Source organism: Apium graveolens, chromosome 8, assembly GCF_009905375.1.
Source record: "Apium graveolens cultivar Ventura chromosome 8, ASM990537v1, whole genome shotgun sequence".
NCBI lineage: Eukaryota > Viridiplantae > Streptophyta > Magnoliopsida > Apiales > Apiaceae > Apium > Apium graveolens.
Window position 1 is genome coordinate 221,859,489 of NC_133654.1, and position 12,567 is coordinate 221,872,055.

The following is a 12,567-nucleotide window of genomic DNA, read 5'->3' on the forward strand; positions in this document are numbered from 1 at the left end:
CTCAAGTATAAGCCACGTATGGCCATAAAAGCCCAGGCACTAGCTGACTTCATGGTGGAATGTACCATACCCAACCAAGAAGTCGGGGGGCAGGAAGATACCACACCTCAAGACAAGGGAGTCGACAATGGGGACAAGGAGAAAGAATATTGGGTTCTCTATTTTGATGGAGCATCAAAAACAAATTCCAGTGGAGCAGGGTTGGTTTTGCAAAGCCCTGATGGATTCTTAATTGAGTATGCCATGAAGCTAGACTTCCCAACCACAAACAATGAGGCAGAGTATGAAGCCCTGATTGCTGGCCTTGGTCTAGCTGGGACACTTAGGGTCAAAAACTTAAAGGTCCGTGGAGACTCGAAGTTGATCATATCCCAGGTAAAGGGAGAATTTGAAGCAAGGGATGATACGATGGCAAAGTATGTTCGCCTAGTAAGGGCTGTGATGACCCAATTTAATGAATGCCATGTTGAACACATTCCAAGGGAAGAAAATGCTAAAGCAGATGCGCTATCAAAGTTTGCTTCATCTGAGATTGAAGAAAGTTCAGGAAGTGTGTACTTCCGTGTTTTGAAGACACGAAGCATAGATGTTAAACTTGTGGCTCCCGTAGGCTTGGGGACGTCATGGATTGATCCCATCAAGGCTCACATTCAGACCGGTTGGTTGCCAAGCGATACAATTGAGGCACGGAAGTTAACTGTTCGAGCACTAAGGTACTCTTTGATAGATGGGATTCTATATAAAAGATCTTTCGTGGTTCCTTACTTGAGGTGTCTCAGGCCCGATGAGGCACGCTTGGCTCTTGAGGAAGTGCATGAAGGCATTTGTGGGCAACACTTGGGGGGCAGGGCCTTGGCTCATAAGATAACTCGTTTAGGCTTCTATTGGCCAGAAATGATGGCTGATGCCAAAGAATATGTAAAGAAGTGTGATCGTTGTCAGAAGCATGCACCAGTCGCCAGACAACCCCCCGAGATGCTGACCTCTATCAACTCACCTATTCCCTTTGCTATGTGGGGGATGGATATTCTAGGGCCTTTTCCTATGGCCACAGCACAAAGGAAGTTTCTGATTGTCGCCATTGATTATTTCACCAAGTGGATCGAAGCCAAACCTTTGGCCAAAATCACAACTAAGCAGGTTGCACAATTCCTGTGGGAAAACATTATGTGCCGATATGGAATTCCCCGTGTCCTCGTCACTGACAATGGAACGCAATTCAACAATGAGGAATTCAAGAAGTATTGTGAAGAAAATGAAATTGAGTTACGATTCACCTCTGTGGCTCACCCGCAAGCCAATGGGCAAGCGGAAGTAGCAAATCGGATAATCCTGGATGGACTAAAGAAGAGGATCGAAAAGTCGAGAAATAATTGGGTAGATGAGACACTTCCCATATTATGGGCTTATAGGACTACCTGTAGAGTCACGACAGATGCAACTCCTTTCATGTTGGCATATGGGGCGGAAGCAGTAGTTCCCGTGGAGATATCACATTCTTCTCCAAGGATTCAGGCTTTTGATGAAAAAGAAAATGAGGAAGGGCAGAAGTTAGCCCTGGATTTAATCGATGAAGTACGAGATAAAGCACACGCAAAGATAGTAGAATATCAGAAGAAGGCTTCATTCTACTACAACCTAAGGGTTAAAGAGAGGTTTTTTAAACAAGGTGACCTAGTCTTGAGAAAAATAGAGGCTTCTGGTGTCGGACAGAAAGGAAAGCTTGCCCCAAATTGGGAAGGGCCGTATAGAGTCAAGAGCGTTCAGGGTAGAGGAACCTACAAGCTGGAGACTATGGATGGTTTTGAAGTCCCGAGAACCTGGCACGCACAAAACCTGAAGGTTTACTACGTGTAAGATGGTCGAAGTACGATTCTCACTCGTCAGGATGGCGAGTAGGTTGAAAAGCACCTTGAAGCTTTGCTTGCTTAGGATTTATATGTTTTAGTTTTATTACGAAATTTATTAAGACTTGTGTAAGGGACGAATCCCAGACAATTTTATGAAATTCATAAATTCTTCAAAGTATGATTGTGGCCTAACAAATAAAAATCAAATGCATGGATGCAAAGCATAAAAGGTGATAAATGAGATAGATCTGATAGATGTTACAAAAGTTTGATAAATAAAGTCTCGAAAATAAAAAAAGCCACGCAGGGCTGAAAAAGCTCTAAGGAGCTGAGGTACCCTCGGCGTCCATATCATCGTCTTCTCCGCTCTCGCTAGATGTCTCCGTCGTCTCGGAGGAGGAAGAGCTGTCATCCTCAGCAGGTCTGGAAAAAGACTCGGGAGGAGGAAGAAGTGGATCCTGAGGAACATGATCCGAGACAACTACTCGGGTACGAAACCTCTGTAGCAAAGCCTCATCGTCAGGGCAGATGTAGTCCGCCGGGTTAATATCAGGACAAGCCTCGTTCACGGTCCCAAGGGCCGTGTCCCAGCCAGTCCTAAAAAACTCGGGAAAGACTGAATCATCCCTAATCCTCATGGATTGGGCAAACTCCTCCGAGTCCAGATAATTGTCTATAGCTTTATCCTTCTCCGCCCGAAGTACCACCAGCTCGGCGTTAGACTCTCCGAGTTCTTCCTCCTTGCGCTTGAGCTTCTTCTCCAGGGTAGCATACTTCTTCTGCTGCCTCCTGAGGGCATTATCGGCCTTATCAGAAGCCCGCTTCCATGATTCGGCTTGCCTCACAGCGCCTTGAAAGTAGGCGTTAGACTGAAACAAAACAATTAACAAAGTATAAGGCAAGAAAGTGCTACAAGAACGAGAAATAAGTTTAAAAAAGAGAAGGCATACCGAAGCCAGAGACTGGGCTCCCATGAGCTTAATCCTCTCAAGGTCAGGGGTGGCCACCACATCAGTAAAGTCCTTTGGGGTCACGCTATGGTAGGACCAATCCCAAGCATGCTTCGTGGAACCAACCACGGTATCCCCTCGGCGGAATCCCCAGAGAGGCTGAAAGGCGCCTGTAGCAGCAGCAGCAGGGGCAGCAGCAGTGATAGGAGCATTATGGCCCTCAGCTCCTTCAGTTGAAGCCTCCCCCATAGGCTCCTTGTGCTTTCTCAAGAAGATAGGCTCTGTCGCCTTTCCTCTGGTGTCTAGGCCTGCTAACCGAGCTTTCTTCATCCTAGCTGTTTCCTCGACCAAGGGGACATTGTCCTCGTTAATCTCCTTAGCAGCTGAAACAAAGCAAAAGACAAAATAAGTGATGTTAATAATGCGTGAAATAAAGAAAAATTGAGAAGGGAAGAGAAATACCCTGTTGAGAAACAGAGGATAGTCCCACATGAATCAGGGAAAACTCTTCTAAAAGAGTCCAGCTGGTGGTGGTGCCATCATCCTGAGTGAGCCCATTATAAATGATAGTTTCTTCAGGAGTTAAGTGAATGGATTTGAGGCTACCATCACTGACCTTCCCGAAGGAAGATCGAAAGAGCGTGCCCCAATCGCCATTCTCCCAACGTAACCCGACGAAACTATTCCTCCAATTTGGATTATTATCCGGAATAGAGGCGCTGTTAAAGATATGTTTGCTTTTGGGCCTTTGTTTGACATAAACCCAGCCACAAATATTGGAAGAACTATTGTAACATTGAAAGACTTTCCTAAAAACGGCTACAGAAAGAGGAAAGCCCTCCCTAAGACAACAAACCATAAAACATAGAATATTCCTCCAGGCGTTTGGAGGAAGCTGACACGGGTTAATTTGTAAGTCAGCCAAAAGATGAGGGATAAAAGGATGAAAAGGGAACCTAAGCCCAGCATTAAGGGCGTCAGTGTAGATGAAGAGAGTATCAGGCCTCCAGTGGCAAGTACGGTCACCACCAGAGACTGGAACTAGTCTAAAGGGAGGAGGGACGTTATAACGAGCATTTAGTTTATTGAAATCTATGTTATGCCAAGTATTACAGTGATTAAAGGAGTCGAGATGTGCAGTGGAAGGATATTCATCCCCCCTAGTATTAATCATATCAATTAAAGACATATATGAAGAGCGGATCTCGATATCCTTACCTCGTTTTGAAGCCGAGGCTATCTTGGCCGCCCTCTCGGAACTCTTGTCGGCCATCTAGTAAAGACTGGAAAAGACTTGGGAGGAAGAAGGAGTGGATTTGAGAGAGGAGAAGATTAGAAAGTTGTAGGTGAAGAGAAATGAAATGAGAGGTGTGAAGAATCACACTCTCATCCCACCTATATATAGGAGAAATAAATGGATAATGGACCTTAAAAAGCCCATTTGGGCCCAAAAGTTGGAAGGTTCTGGAAGTTCCTGGAAAGTTCAAGAGAATTCTAGTAAAAAAATCAAAAGAAAAACTTGAGTTTTTTCAAGATTTTGGAAGAATCCAGAAAGATATTAGAAGAGTTTGGAATTTGGGCTTAGAAATGAGGCCCAATTCTAAAAAAAACCTTGAAAAAATAAAGCCCAGCTAAGGGCCCAAGTATTTAAAAAGCCCAGAAAAGGGCCCAGATATTTAAGGTTAACAGCCCATAACCCAAAATCCAGTCATAATGGGCCAAAAGAATGAAGGCCCAGCTAAGTGAAGGTGGCCCAAAAATAAAGTCCAGGGAGAAATGGATAAAAAGATCAGGAATATGACCCAATTCGACCAGGAATCATGTGGAAATCCTGGTCGAAATACAGGAGGTCGAAATTGCTTCGACCTGGGCAACAAATGAAGGTTAATTCGGTCAAAAAGCAGGACTCCTGACCGAAAGGAACAAAATTCCTAGTCGAAAATTTTCTGGTCGAAAATTGTAAAAAAAAAAAAAAAAAAAAAAAAAAAAAAAGAAAGAGGAAGGGGTGAAAATCCTGGCCGAAATTCGACCAGGATTCCTGATCGAATGAGCCCTGCCCGAATTTGCATCGACCTGGGCAACAAATGAAGGTTAATTCGGTCAAAAAGCAGGACTCCTGACCGAAAGAACAACAAAATTCCTAGTCGAAAATTTTCTGCTCGAAAAATTCCTAGTCGAAAATTTTCTGCTAAATAAAAAAAAAAAAAAAAAAAAAAAAAAAAAAAAAAAAGAAGGGGTGAAAATCCTGGCCGAAAATCGACCAGGATTCCTGATCGAATAGACCCTGCTCGAAATTCAGTCGACCAAGGCACACTGAAGGGTAATTCGACCAGGATCCTGGCCGAATGGATTCCTGGTCGAATTTTATATTAAAAAAAAAAAAAAAAAAAAAAAAAAGAAAAGAAAAATCTCTGAAAAATTACAGAAAAATAAGGAAATTCCTTAAATATTTTCTGAAAAATGTTAATATTTTCAGAAATAAGGAATAAATCCAGGAAAATTAGGATAAATCCCAGAAATTAAGGGAAAAATCCAGAAAAATAAGGAAATTCCTTAAATATTTTCTGAAAAATTCTCAGAAATAAGGAATAAATCCAGAAAATTGGATAAATCCCAGAAATTAAGGGAAAAATCCAGAAAATTAGGATAAAACCCAGAAATTAAGGGAAAAATCCAGAAAATTAAGGATAAATCCCAGAAATTAAGGGAAAAATCCAGAAAAATAAGGAAATTCCTTAAATATTTTCTGAAAAATGTTAATATTCTCAGAAATAAGGAATAAATCCAGAAAAATTAGGATAAATCCCAGAAATTAAGGGAAAAATCCAGAAAATTAAGGATAAATCCCAGAAATTAAGGGAAAAATCCAGAAAAATAAGGAAATTCCTTAAATATTTTCTGAAAAATGTTAATATTCTCAGAAATAAGGAATAAATCCAGAAAAATTAGGATAAATCCCAGAAATTAAGGGAAAAATCCAGAAAATTAAGGATAAATCCCAGAAAATTAGGGAAAAATTCCTGGAAATTAAGATAATTTCTGAATAAAAGGAAGATTCGTTGTAAATGTGTAGGTCGCTCCACACTTTACGCAAAAACGAAACCCTGTAAGGGAACGAATAGATTTAACTTCTGCGAAACCTAATCAATGTTTCCCAAAAGTTGGGGGGCAAATGATAGGGATAAATAAGTCCTGGTTTTATAATTAATGGGCTGCTAGGCCCAATAAGAAGATGTATGATATTCAGACCAGAAAGGTTAAGCCTGACGGACCAGATCAGGCCTGGTGGAATAAAAAAAGGCCAAAAAGCCCTGATTATTAATTAATTTCGTAATTAATTAATAAGGGAGAAATCAGATGTTGAAAAGAGTCCCGATGAGGATATAAGTCCTTAGAGATTAGCCTCAAGGGAACCTAAAAGGATAAGGAATCAGCTTCCTACTTCCTAGGACTCCTAAGTCTATCCTAATTCAGAGGCTTATCCACCAAGTCTCCTATACCAAGTCCAATTCAAGGACTCCCACATCTATATAAGGGGTCTCACCCCCACCCATCAGAACTACGTTTTTTGACTTGATCCTTGGCAATCCGCAAGGTACGTAGGCATCTTGTTAAGGCAGATTGAGTCACGAAACACAAGAGCAGTCAAATCGAGCCTCGAAGCTCACGTTCCTTAGTATTAAATACAGTAGTTATATATAGTAGTTTTAATCCATAACATAACTTTTTTAGCAACCAATTTGGTACCCCTAATATTTTCCTTAAACAAGAAATTGTTAACCAGTGAGTGAGGAAGTTACAAGTTACTGGTATAAAGAAAGAGAGAACTTACGTAATACAAGCCTGAGAAACATAAATCTGCTCAGGTGTTTGCTATTGTAAACTAGTAAGACATGACATGAACAACATCTTTCAAATCGCTTTTCCGGCGGTAATATCACCTTGTTCCCCGAATTTAATTTTTGAATGAGTTGTCTCTTGTTTTCCATAATCTTTCACAAAGTGAGATGATAATTTGGAAGACACTAGAACTAAATCAAAAAAACAGAAAATGCAAAACTAGTTTGAATATTTCTTAAGAGAATTCGCTCTTGATTACGAAGCAAATGAAATGTATCACTTTCATATGCTTCGTAATCGACTTTTTAAAAGGTAGGGCGGCACCGGCACAGCCTGCAAACTAAGAGAATTGGTAAGAATTGGTAACAGTTTGCATGCAGTGTGAAATCCAGGACTTGAATATTGTTTTTTTCACTGTCAAGATCGCACACAGATGAGAACTTGTTAGAAAAGTTTGATTGCAGATATAATTATGTAGTCGCTATATACAGATAAATAGGGATCGAAGATGCAAAGTACAAATATAAATACCTACTGAAATCATGTGGGCAGTAAGCTTTGAGCTCCATCAATATTTAGCCCCTCCATGGCTCGATCCATCCACAAATATTACTCACAGTCACAGTCTCACAGTGTTTATTGCACATATATGTAAACTTCAGATAGGCTATGACTATATATAAACCAACAAACTGAAAACAACGACAAGACTGAGTTATAAATACATGACCTACGTATATATGTAGAGAAAAAAGAGCTAGATATATAGGGCCTGACAACTTACTTATAAGCCACTTATGACTTATAAACCCGTAACAACTTATCGACGAGTGTTTGTCGACCCAACTTATAAGCTGAATTTACAACTTATAAGCTGATAAGTTGAAAGTTGGCAGTGACGTACTTTTTTCTAACTTATTTTCATTTTTTCACTTTTTTTCTAAAGTTTTGATTTTAAAATATAAATTTTTAAATATTTTCTAATTTAAGTTTCATGAACTAAGATAATTGTAGTTAATAATTATTTGTTTTAATTTATTTAAGTAAAAAAACTTCTGACTTATAAGTAAATTTATCCAAACACTTATAGAATTTATAAGTATTTATCAACTTATCACTTATTTCGCACTTAATCATTTTAAGTCATAAGTTACTTATTTTAAGATTTCTCAAACGGGCACATAATAAGTGGAGCAAGTCATGTGAGCCCCCCACCCTCCTACAACTTGCAAATCAGTGAGTCTACATGAAAACGGGGGGAGGGGCTAGAAATAAACAATTAATTAAGGCAAGGTCCCCACCCAACTGCTACACTAGCCCTACCAAAACAGCAGCAGCAGCAGCAGCCTATAACACATAATTGGTTCTAGACTTCTAGGTACGAATCCGACCCATTCGGATGGTGAAGTGGGTAACTTGGATTTGGTAGTACACCCTGTGTTAATTCAAGTACTACTCCCTCCCTCCCTCCCCGAAAACGTTTCCTTTTTGTGTTGGACATGTTTGTCAATGCACATTTTTAATCGTTAATATCTTTAAATTCGTATTAGTATTAAATATAAAAATTTCACTGTATTAAAGTACTGATAAATGCGAATCCAACGAGATCACTTATGACTATGTTTGATATTATAGATTAAATATAAATTAGTAGTCAATCGCTTACCGTCAACAGTACCGAAAGTCAATATAGGAACATCATTTTGGGACGGAGGGAGTACAAATTTACAGTTGTATTAGTTGTTAATTCAAGTGATAATTACATATTTTTTCAAGGGCTGTCGGAAAATGTATCCCTGATCCTAAACACGTGAAAATTACTATAGCCACGTCTAACATTTCCCCAAGTTTCAACGGGACCCACTTTGTTCTATTTGTCACCGCGAAAGACCGCACCGGAAAGAGCAATCTCGGTTTTATATCATCCCTTGATTTTGGGATTTTGAATCCGAGTTTAGGTCATGTTCCCGTTAAGGATTCAATTTTCAAAGAGTAAAGCGTATTTTCTTTAAAGTGTATTAAGCGTGTTAGATTAGTTTAGATACTAAATTTTAAAAATTCTCATTTCGAATATTGTATTTAAAATATTTTTGTAACTTGTATATTTTTGTTAATTTTTGAGAGTTAAATAAGACATTTCCTAAACAAAACAATTTTAACATGATAATTACCGAAAAATGAAAATCATCGTCAGCTTTGTAAAAATCCGCAACATCAATGGACCCTAAACTTACTAAAAATTAATACAAACATTAAGTCTAACCTCGTACAAAGTTTAGAACATGGACTAAACAGGTAAAATAATCAAAAATTATGTCTGAAAAATCAAGAATACACGGTTGTACCAAATTTTTCAATATAACCTACATATATCATACGAGGTTGCGAAAAACTTCATTAAAATATTGAGAATTTAAATTCATAACAAATTTGATAATTGAAAACGGTAATAATACACAATTTTATTATAATTATAACATACATATATTTCACATTTCGAACTATCTTACTTGGAGAAATCAAGACCTCAAACCCCGTGGAAAACACGCACACCTGCTTAGACATAATTTTAATTGTTACTGTACTAAAAAGCGCAGTAGTGTGACACCAGTTGTAGAGTACAAAATGAAGAACCTCACTTTCACAATCATCTCCATTTCGCTTTAGCTGTCCCAAAGATCCGCAGTATGGGAAAAGTTAGAATCATCACCATGACTGCCACTAAAATAAGCACTCAATTTTCACATTTCCAAAAGTCCTCATAATTACATACTATAATACTAATAATCAGTGTCGTAAAAATCGGCGTATTAGCCGATAAATCGGCCGAAATATCGGCTGAAACCATATTGCCGATCTAACCCCGGCTAATCGGAGCAGTATACGTTTTGTTCATTTCGGTCAAAAGTCGGGAAAGTCAACGACAAATTAACAGAACACAGGTCGGCGATATACATCAACAAACACAACACAGGCGGTGACGGAATGAAAGAAGATGAAACATGAGAGAGATTCACGTAACTCGGCTCGGAAGAAGTGGCCGCCGACAGGATTTCAGGAACTGAACTCAATTGACCGGACTCATTCTTTATTGAATAAAAAAAGTATATATAATGAGAGCACAGCTAACCATCTACATACATGATTTAATAATTTAATAATTAAATAGTCACTGGTTGAGGAATATATGAAGTGAATTGCCTGAAATCTGATTAATATTTTATTTATGTGTTGTTACATATTAATCTCATGGCAATTGACAAACGATGAGTTAATAGTTATTTTTTTATATAAAAAATTATTTAATATATAATTTAATACATATTTATATATAAATATGTAAATAATAATAAGACTAATCCAATGAATCATATATTTTTGAAAAAATAATAATAAAATATAACCGATTTTATTCCAATTTAACATTCCGATAAATCACCGATTTCCGATAAATCGTAAATCGGTAGCTCGACCGATTTAATCCGATTAGCGATCTCTGTAACACTGCTAATAATATATAATCTAGTTATTAAATAAATCTTGATATTACATTTGAGTTGGTAATAGATTACCAAATGCACCCCTTTCCATATTATAAAATGCTATCCAGCCCAGCCCTCACGTCTTTTCATTAGTTTAGACGAAATATAATGTTGCAAATGCTTCCCGGTAAAATTACAAAAACCTAAATTATTAGATTTCAATTTGGATCAAACAGAAAGTATCCCCTTCATTGCCATTATTATATATAATCAAATAAAACTGGTTAACATATAAAAAAATCACATGATAGGTGATGGAGGCGGGAAAGGAAAATAATACTACAAGGGTCAAGGGTCTGACTTTAAAAACAGTGATACGTGCCGACACTTTATTCGGACAGGGGCCAGGCCAGGTAGAAATTTGCTAGGTGGGCCACGGTCACCTCTGATCTGCTGCTTTTATAATATATATATATATATATATATATATATATATATATATATATATATATATATATAGAGTAAAGTTCTATGAAGTCCATCTTTTAATTGGAATCCTCGGAGTCCATCTATGTTTTACAAATAAAATATCTTCTAAAACATGTTATCTTGCAAAACATGTTTTACAAATATCATTATTTCAATAAAATCATTCAAATCGCATATATTTACAAGTACAATATGTACGTTCTGCAACATGAACATTTATGTTCTGCAAACTAAGCATGTTTTCTAGAATAATATATTTTGCAATGTTCTACTTGTAAAATCTATGCAATCTGCAAGATTTTCAATAAAATTGTGATATTTGTAGAATATCATTCGAAAAATAAGATGTTCTGCCACAATTTAAGCTATATTTTACTTGCAGAACATATATGGACCCCAAGGACTCCAATGAAATAGTGGACTCCATAGAACCTTATATATATATATATATATATATATATATATATATATATATACATAAACCGTCCACGAAACTACTCTTTTTATAAAAAAATGGAAGATGATACTTAATTATTGTAAAATAAACAAAAACAAACATTGAAAGAGTGTTGTTATCTGCATATTTCATTCTCATGATGATACTCTCTTCAGTTAAAACAGACTCCTATGTAGTATTTGTTATTGAAGAAATATAATCTTTGCACTGAGGCTGTCCTCACGAGTCACAACAGTGTGTTTGATATTCTTCTCATACTCCCAACTTACAGTATAGAATTTAGGCTCTTCAAGTTTCATTCTAATTCGGTCACTCATGAAAGCTCAAGCCTCTTATCTTCACAGAACTCAATTTCTATTCTTTGGTGTCAAGGTGCCTTACACATTTTCTACGTACCCGGTAAATTGGCTGATGCAGTATTGCAGTGGCTTGCCATGTAGTTTTCCTTTCAAGGTGCATCAACATTTCCATGGTGAAAGATATTGTGGTAACTTGAGCTAGTATAACCTTCTTCTCTACTTTTAGTCTTAGTCCAATCTTGTCGTAAAACGGTTTAAATATGCGCTACTGTTTGAACTAGACACGCCAGGTAGAAATTAAGCAAAATGTACCACACTCTTCGTCAGTGACAGGTGATAACTCTGTTTCTTCCCATGTCTTCTCCTTCCTCACACATGTTGGGACCCGACTTCCGTAACGGTTGGAGTGTGGTTAACCTGCTAAGTAGGGGTCTCAGCAAAACAGAACCGGGGGTTGTATCCCGCGGCAACTCCGGTGTGAGAATAAGAAATGGGTTTTCTTTAAGAAAAAGAAGAAGAAGAGGGAAGAAGGCGCTATCCAAAAATATGTGAGGGTGTGTGTATATATGTGTAGCAGTCAAATGTTTTTCAACCCCTAAAATCCTCTTTTTTGGGCCTTTTATAGGTCCCAAGATTTAGGATTTTGGGGTTTGTACCTCTTCATCCTGACCTTTGATCATTCTTGGTTGGTGATAGGTTGGACGGTTCAGGTGGGCTGTGTGATCAGGTGTCTTTTCTCCATCAAAGTTGTCTTGGGATGTTTACCCATGAACGCTGGGATGCAATTGTTCCATTTTGAGTAACATGAGACAGTTGACTGCTTTGTCCTGTGCCACGTGGCACTGGGACCACCCCGGCTTGGGCCTGGGGTGTTATCTCTTTTGGGCCTTTGTCCTACACCTGAGCCTGATTACTTTTGGCCTATCAACGGGTACTTGGTACTTATAAAACTCTCTCCCAAGATCCTAGTTCTGTTCACTTTATTTACATTTTTATCTACTGAATTCTTTGAATATGCAGATGTATTTTGTTTCTTTTTTTTACCTACACAATGTTCCAATTATTTTCAAATAATATGAGCTCCGTCAAGGGAAAGATTTGTTAAAAAGATAGGTACAAGAAACCATTACACAGTTGTAACCCGAGAGATGAAACTTTTATATCAGATTTATCAGCTAGTCTATATAATATATTGACCAA

At 37.9% G+C, this 12,567-nt stretch overlaps 1 protein-coding gene across 2 annotated transcripts; it reads right to left on the reverse strand.

Annotated features, from left to right (window-relative positions):
* Positions 1–2,086: 2,086 nt before the first annotated feature.
* LOC141678261 (uncharacterized) lies at positions 2,087–7,367 on the reverse strand. Of its 2 annotated transcripts, none has more exons than XM_074484539.1 (4): positions 7,176–7,367; positions 6,633–7,054; positions 2,801–3,183; positions 2,087–2,719 (listed from the first exon to the last, which is right to left on the reverse strand). In XM_074484539.1, the coding sequence occupies exons 2-4, from the start codon at positions 6,787–6,789 to the stop codon at positions 2,171–2,173; spliced, it is 1,089 nt and encodes a 362-aa protein (XP_074340640.1). In that variant the 5' UTR covers positions 6,790–7,054; positions 7,176–7,367; the 3' UTR covers positions 2,087–2,170. The 2 variants fall into 2 exon arrangements, with proteins under 2 accessions (XP_074340640.1, XP_074340639.1); XM_074484538.1 differs by having other exon boundaries at positions 7,172–7,367.
* Between the last annotated feature and the right edge of the window lie 5,200 nt (positions 7,368–12,567).

Excerpts from the sequence above, each read along its gene's own strand:
- LOC141678261 (XM_074484539.1), bottom strand. The coding sequence starts at position 6,789 with ATGGAAAACAAGAGACAACTCATTCAAAAATTAAATTCGGGGAACAAG. Across the intron at positions 3,184-6,632 it reads GTTTCTCAGGCTTGTATTAC|CTGCTAAGGAGATTAACGAG; the intron begins GTAAGTTCTCTC and ends GCTTTGTTTCAG. Across the intron at positions 2,720-2,800 it reads GAGCCCAGTCTCTGGCTTCG|TCTAACGCCTACTTTCAAGG; the intron begins GTATGCCTTCTC and ends GTTTTGTTTCAG.